This window comes from Haematobia irritans, chromosome 1, assembly GCF_050003625.1.
Source record: "Haematobia irritans isolate KBUSLIRL chromosome 1, ASM5000362v1, whole genome shotgun sequence".
In the NCBI taxonomy this organism is placed as follows: domain Eukaryota; kingdom Metazoa; phylum Arthropoda; class Insecta; order Diptera; family Muscidae; genus Haematobia; species Haematobia irritans.
Window position 1 is genome coordinate 166,829,124 of NC_134397.1, and position 8,410 is coordinate 166,837,533.

An 8,410-nucleotide genomic window follows, 5' to 3' on the forward strand; every position below is an offset into this window, starting at 1 on the left:
GAGATCTCATTATAATTCTGGTTAATGCATTTGGATTTGCTTTTAATCCTACAGTTTTAATACCGCCCTGTTTCTAAACAAAAAGTTTGTTTTATACCCAATATACATCATTGCATACGGAAAAGTATTACCAAATTTCTTTCAATTTGAATTTTGATTGGATTTCAGAAAGGGAATAGGAAGGTGCCAGTTTAATTGATCAACTCAGGTTTTTTATTGTGATACAAAGTCAATCCCGAGATTTAGTTGTGTCACTCAACTATTTAATTGTGTCGATTAATTTTTTTAATTGACATTGGTGAGTGATACTATCATTTCTGTAATTGAGAAAATTTCAATTGAGAATTGGTTGGCTCGCCTCATTCCGTGACTGAAGACGCGAATTATTAATTTTCTGTATGATCATAGCTGTTTTCGTGTCGTTTAATTGAAGTTTCGTTCGATCTTGGGGATCAGGGTTTTATTAAACTGTGTTATACAAGTCTGTTCTCTCTTTTTCGTTATTTGATTTGCTTTACCATGTCCCTTAATCGATTTATCCGTATTTCGGACAGGTTGGTGGAATTTGAAGCCAACCTTAATGATAAGAATGCCCCTTTGTCGTCATCGCTCCTTCTCGAGGCACATCTAGAGGAATTGAAAGGATTGTGGGGAGAAGTCAAACTCTCCTACGATAAATGCCTCCAAGATATCGAGGCCGAAGGTGAGGAGGAGGATGAGGACAAAGATGGCGACAAAGGATTTCCGTCCGAATTGGAAACTGTTAAGGGTAAATTCCAAAGTGCCTATATATCGTATTGTCGGTGTAAAGTACGATTATGTGAGCTTTTATCCGATTTCTCTTCTCCAATGGCGAATCCAAGCCAGCAGCCTATCTCGTCAAATGTGATTGAAAACATTCCGATACCAGGGGCTCCGTCCGGTTTTAAATTACCGCCATGTGAAATCCCAAATTTCAAGGGCGACTTTTCAACATGGCCCACGTTTAGGGATATATTCACAGCAGTTTGCTTGAATAATCCCAGGTTGAGCTCCGTTGAGAAATTGTTCCATCTCAACCAGCGGACACAAGGGGAGCCTCATGATATTGTTGGCAAATTCCCCCTTACTAATGGTAACCTTGAGATAGCATGGAAAAGTCTTTCTACGCGTTACGAAAACAAGCGGGTCCTTGTGAACATTCAACTTAAGAGCTTGTTTGGTCTCTCAGCCATTGCAACAGAATCTGGCGCTGCCCTAAAACGACTCCAAAGGGATATGAATACCATTATCTCACTTCTGAAGCAGTATGACATACAGGTCGACACATGGGACCCTATCTTTACATTTATATGTTCAAACTGTCTTCCAGATTCTACTCTCACCTTGTGGGAGCAAACCCTTTCCGATAAGACGGTTATTCCTAAGTGGTCCGATTTGGATTCATTCCTGACAAATCGTCATAAGACTCTAGAGTCTGTGTTTGAAATCAGGAAACAGGATCCAAACTTCACAAACAAATCCAAGCATCCAACTGGGAAATCTGGTCCATCGAATATCAAATCATTCCAAACCAACGTCTCGGAACCGAAGTGCATTCTGTGCCCGAAAGAGTTCCATATAATTAGGAAATGTCCAAGATTCTTGAACATGGATCATACCCAAAGATTTTCCGAAATTAAGAAGAGCAATATGTGCATAAATTGTTTCTCGAAAGTCCACACAGTGAGGACTTGTAATAGTAAATACTCCTGTCGTGTTTGTGGGAAAAAACACAACACACTGCTTCATAATCCACAAAGTACCAACAGTGCCAATACTAATTCGAATGTTACAACAATTCCTTCTACTTCTAAATCCATACAGTCCACGAATTCATCTAGAAGTGAGGTTGTGCATTCATGTTTTGCGGCCGGTTCTCAAGGGGTTCTGTTAGGTACCGCATTGGTAAAAGTTTGTCATCGTGGTTTGGTTTATATCGCCCGAGCTTTGGTTGACTCGGGTTCGGAGGGCACTTTTGTGTCCCAAAAGCTGTTCAATATCCTTCAGCTGCCTTTCAGGCGTACCAACGAGAAGATATCGGGGTTAAATAACACCATCTCCGCAGCTGTTCAAAAGGAGTGCTCACTGGTACTTGGGTCTAATGTTGACGAAAATATCCAGTTGCCTGCGACGGCACTTGTTGTTCCACAGCTCTCAGGAAAACTTCCGTCCAGCACCATCAATAGTAATTTCATTGCGTCACTTCCCAATCTTCCATTCGCGGATCCTAAGTTTTATGAGAAGTCGACAATCGATATCCTCTTAGGAGGTGATATCCTCCCATCCATAATGCTTCCTGGACTTCAGCGCCAGATCTGTGGTTCCTTAATGGCACAGGAAACCGTATTTGGATGGATTTTAACCGGGCCTATTCCAGATACTTCCACAAATCCATCTCCAACTATAGTATCGCATTTCTGTGAAATCTCACTAGATAAGGAGATTTCACGTTTTTGGGAGATAGAAGATCTTCCTAGGAAGAAATTCTCTTCATCTTCGGACAATTTTTGCGAAGAATTGTTTGTTCGCACAACGAAAAGAAGTAGCGAAGGGAGATACATTGTGTCTCTCCCATTTAAGGAATCATATCCAAATGAGATCACCATGGGCCAATCACGAATGATTGCAATGGCCCAGTACTTTCGAAATGAGGCTCGGTTGATCCGTAATCCATCTTTTAAGGACGAATATGACGGCGTCCTGGAAGAGTATGTCACTCTTGATCATATGAATCGAGTTTCTCCTCCTCCGGATGCTAGTAGTTTCGTAAGTTATTATCTCCCACATCATGCCGTAATAAGGCCCGAAAGTTCTACTACCAAAGTCCGTGTAGTGTTTAATGCTTCGGCTCCTACATCCAATGGGGTAAGCTTAAACGATGTTCTTCATACAGGCCCAATCTTGCAGAATGAGCTCATAATACTCATTCTGAATTGGCGACTATTCCGATATGTATTCAACGGTGATATAACCAAAATGTATCGCCAAATCTTAGTAAATCCAAATCAAAGGTCCTTTCAGCGTATCCTTTTTAGGAACAACCCGCAAAGTCCTTTGGAGGATTTTGAATTGAAAACAGTCACTTTTGGAGTAAATTGTGCGCCTTATTTGGCAATTCGCACTATGCTCCAATTGGCTGACGATGTCCAATCTAAATTTCCTAAGGCTAGTGAAATTCTTAGAAACTTCATGTATGTTGACGATGCTTTGGCAGGTTCTCATACTATCTCTGAAGCAATTGAGTCCAGAAATCAGCTTATCTCCGCCTTGAACTCCGCTGGTTTCGAAATGAGAAAGTGGACATCTAATTCCAAGTTAATTTTATGCGATATCCCACTATCCGATTTGTTAAATGCAGAATTCTTAGATTTCGACCACTCTAGTACTGCTAAGGCCTTAGGTATACGTTGGAATGCCTTATCTGATTCATTCTTCTTTGCGATCCAAAATTTTCCAACCTCGTCCACGTATACTAAAAGGGAAGTACTGTCACAGATTGCCAAATTGTTTGATCCAGCGGGGTGGTTGGCACCTTGCATAATTGTTGCTAAAAGTATAATGCAGCAAATATGGATTGATGGTACAGGGTGGGACGAAAGGATAACGGCGGAGTCCTTAAGAAAATGGACATCTTTCCAAGCCAATTATCCTTTTGTTAACTCTATAAAAATTCCAAGATGGTTTAACTATTGTCCTGATAGTGAGGTGGGATTCCATGGTTTCTGTGATGCCTCGGAAAAGGCATACGCTGCTGCTTTGTATATCCGCATAAAAACTAAAAAGTCCATATCCACTCATTTAGTTGTTTCTAAGACTAAGGTTGCCCCAATAAAAACTCTGTCAATTCCAAGACTGGAGTTATGTGGCGCAACATTATTAGCGGAAATGATCGACCATATTATTCCACAGCTACGAATAAAGGACTTTACGATAAATTGCTGGACTGATTCCACAATTGTGCTCTCCTGGCTTTCTAAACCTCCGTGCTTCTGGGCTACTTTTGTAGCCAATAGAGTATCAAAAATCACGCAAATTGTACCGCCACAGAGATGGCACCATGTAGTGTCTGAACTCAATCCATCTGACTTGGCAAGCCGCGGTATGCACCCGCAAGATTTGATAGACAATGAGCTTTGGTGGCAAGGGCCACCATTCCTTAAGAATCCTGTGGCTAATTGGCCAATTTTCGATTTTGCCAGCGAGGCAACTCTGGATTTGGAAAGAAGGCCAGTCAAAGTAAACTTTTCCTACTTCAATGATTTTGAGGACGTTTTGGACAGGTTCTCATCACTTCCAAGAGCAATCCGAGTGATAGCTTATATGTTTCGTTTCTTTTATCGAACTCATCCAAAATATAAATCCAATTTCTCCAGACCTGTCAAAGATATATCCACATTTGAAGTTCTTTCAGTCCATATTAGACTTCAAATCATATGTCAAAAGTCCCATTATCCTACAGAGTATCATTCACTTTCCTATAAGAAACGAATTTCGTCTTCCAGTTCTCTATTAAGCTTGAATCCATTTGTAGACGATGAAGGGATAATGCGTATCTGTGGGCGTCTCTCAGCTTCGCCAGCTTTAAGATACAATGAGAGGCATCCTATTATCATCCCTTACAACTGTCAGTATGCACGGTTACTCGTTAGATTTATTCATGAAGTTTGCCTTCATGGTGGAAACCAGTTGGTCTTACGACTAATCCGAGCGCAATACTGGATACCGAAAGTAAAAAATCTTATAAAGACAACAATAAATAAGTGCAAGCCGTGCATACTTTACAAACATAAATGTCAGACTCAATTGATGTCTGCTTTACCTCCTCAAAGATCCGAATTTTCTCGTCCATTCACTCACACAGGTCTTGATTTCGCTGGCCCCTTTGACATCAAGTCCTATTCTGGTCGATCATGTCGTATTTCTAAGGGATACACTTGTGTCTTTGTTTGTTTTTCTACTAAGGCGATCCATTTGGAAGCAGCATCCGAGCTATCCACATCTGCTTTTTTAGCAGCCTTTAGTAGATTCGTTTCACGTCGTGGCTGCCCATTGCATCTCTACTCCGACAATGGGACGAATTTTATTGGTGCATCTAGGACACTAGCAAAAGAGTTCTTACAAACATCCAATCAATTAATTGCTTCCAATTATGCCCATCAAAATGTGACGTGGCACTTTATTCCTCCAGGTGCACCACATATGGGCGGTCTTTGGGAGGCAGGGGTGAAGAGTTTTAAGGCTCATTTTAAAAAGGTAGCAGCAAATCTTAAACACACGTTTGAAGAATTCCAAACGCTTCTTACGAGAATCGAAGCATGCCTAAATTCGCGACCTCTTTCCCCTTGCTCCCAAGAACCATCCGACCTTTCCGCTCTCACTCCTGGGCACTTTTTAATAGGGTCTCCAATTCTGGTTCCCATTGATCCTTCGGTGCAAGAAAATCCCATTTCCATTGTCAACCGTTGGCAAAGACTTAAGGCAATCCACCAGCACTTTTGTAATCGTTGGAAGGAGGAATACCTTAAGGAATTACACAAGCGTCATAAATGGCAACGACCCACCGACAACTTGCAAGAAAATACTATGGTAGTTATTAAGGAGGAAAACTTGCCCCCAAACTGTTGGCGCCTTGGGAGAATCAAGAAAGTTCATGCTGGAGCTGACAATCGTGTTCGTGTTGCAGAGCTTATTACACAAAAGGGGACTATAACGAGACCGATTACGAAACTCGTCGTTCTCCCATTTGGAAATTCTGATAATTCAAAATAAAAAAAAAAAACCGTTTTCAGACTTCCAATCAACCCTTCTTCTTTTGTAGTTCAAAAATGCGTGCCAACAAACGTCATCGTGGACAATCGACCAAACAGTCATATATTTGCCGGCTATGCAGAAAACCTCATCCTTTGCGGAAGTGTAAGCGATTCTTGAACTTAAACACCTTGAAACGGCAGGAGATTGTTCAAAAGTACGGCTACTGCCCTAACTGTCTGGCGCATGAGCATTCTGGAAACTCATGTTTCACGACAACCGGATGCCGATATTGCAAACAGCCCCATCACACATTGCTGCACGCTCATACACGCCTGGATAAGAATGCCAGCAACAAAAAACGGAATTCTAGTAAATCTGCGAAATCACCTTCTTCATCTGCGAAACCACCATCTTCCACCAAGTCGAAATCCTCTTCCATCGCCGCAAGCGCTGCAACATCGTTTAATTCGCCGAACACGACACTTTCGGCTATACTGAAGCAAAATGCTATCACTTTGCTGCCCACTGTTGTAGTCTCAGTTGCTACTAAACACGGAAACCACACTTTAAGATGCCTCCTGGACTCCGGATCTAAATCCAGTTCTATCTCATCTACAGTCGCAGATAAGCTTGATTTGACCACGCTTACTTTAGAAGAGGAAACTATCTGTCCACTTACGTTAACGTCCACGCACAACGCAGATATTTATATCGAAACTGTTTTAAAGGTTAACAATCGGATATCCATTCATACTCCAAGCAAATCACTTCCGCGGTCATATGGCCAACATTTTTCCAATATGCTACTCGCCGATAAGGAATTTTACAAATCTGCTCCTATATGCATTATTTTAGGGATTGACGTGTATTCACAAATAATAAGCGAAGGTTTCTTTAATAGAGCTGGCTTGCCAACAGCTCAAAACACAATCTTTGGTTGGTCTCTTTATGGCACTTGCGCTAATTCATGAACCTCTTATGTCGTATCAAAAATTCTTTCCCTGAAATTTTATATCACACACAAAACAAAGCACAGAAATATTGAAATGAAAACGTGAACTACCTAGGTTGATATATTTATCTATATATCCATTACCATTTAACTTTATTTCTTCTATGAATTGAAATTTCTTCTATTAATTCTAAATACTGAACTTAAAATATTAGATATAGAAATAATGTAATGAACTAATACTGTACCTAAATAGGAAAATGGAATTATTATTGCCTATGAATCGCTATTATATATTAATTGAAATTTTTCCTAAGGACATTGTTTGACAGCTACAATTTTATTGACTCACTTTGTTGCAGGCGCACTGCAAGGGGGGCGCAAATGTTTATGCCAAATAAACACCAATCTTTTCCCCATTTTTCGTTAACGCCCTAACATTGAATTCCCTATTGGGATTTCTAAAATCTCTATTTACTTAAAAGATACAGCTAAAAATAAATCGATAACAATACAAAATGACAACTAAACTTAACGATACTGTCAAGCAATGTCAAAGAACAACTTCCGTAAAAATCATAAAATCATTCTTTCTGTTTGAAATCAACATCCATACTGGTAAGAAGTCCAATGAAAAGAAATAAATCCAATTTTGTACAACCCATCTAAAATCAAACCTTTTGTGTTTTCTTTCGTTCCACTGTACTACTATTGGATCGTTTCCTACCATCTGGAGTACAAAGTCAACTATTACTCCAAATAGATTTGACTTTATTTCGGCTCACGAGATTCCACTTCTAACAGGTTGATCTTACTCCCACACACATACACAGCCTTTAGTAGAAGTTCCTACGCAATCCATGGTGGAGGGTACATAAGATTCGGCCTGGCCGAACTTACGGCCGTATATACTTGTTTTTTTTTTTGTTGTTCCGGAAAGGCAGTTTTCTTTTCTATGATGTGAATGCGATGACCATAACTACTATATATACAGATAAATTTGGTATAAATAGCGCATTTTTATATCAATAGATTTGTGATCGTGGTCAGCTCAGAATATGAGATTCTCAAAGAGTGGAAGCTGGAATAAATACTTGAACAGTATAGATCTTTTTAATAATAGTTAAGGTTTTTCTACCATTTGGTACAATTTTTCTCTAAAGTTCAAAGGCATTAAACTACAAACCATTTGTTCCATTTGTTTTAAATCGTTGGAGTCAGTCTAGCTCATCTGATGGTTGATCTCTAGTTCCTTTTATTCTCATTTTTTTTGTAATTGTTGAAGATATGTCACTTTACCTCTTACCAATTTCCATTTATTAAATTAATTTTTGAATTATTCGATTAATAAAGTCTAAAAAACTTCTTCAAAAATTAATAACTAAACTCGTCGCTGGTAAATTTAACGGCGACAAAAAGCGACGATATTGGCGACAAAAAGCGACAATAGGAATACCGATTTTCGTCGATAGCAGAATATACCGACGAACGGAATACCAATTAGTGGCGACAGATGAAAAGCGACAAAAAGCGACGGCGAGGGCGACTTCAGGAATAAGGGTGATAGTAGGCATAGATTTTCTGATTTTGTTTATATTGCTTTTGTGTTATATATGTCTGTGAGCGGTTATTGCTGTCGTTGTTGTTGTAACAGTTTTTAATGTGGTCTCATCCATTTTGTTCTAT

General features: G+C 39.7%; 1 protein-coding gene across 1 annotated transcript; it reads left to right on the top strand.

Moving 5' to 3' along the window:
- The first annotated feature begins 519 nt into the window (after positions 1 to 519).
- On the top strand, positions 520 to 5,790 carry LOC142233032 (uncharacterized). The gene has a single exon (XM_075303808.1). It carries the CDS (start codon positions 520 to 522, stop codon positions 5,788 to 5,790), a length of 5,271 nt encoding a protein of 1,756 aa, XP_075159923.1.
- Positions 5,791 to 8,410: the final 2,620 nt, after the last annotated feature.

What these genes read in the sequence shown, in the direction of transcription:
- LOC142233032 (XM_075303808.1), top strand. Translation starts at nt 520, where the DNA reads ATGTCCCTTAATCGATTTATCCGTATTTCGGACAGGTTGGTGGAATTT.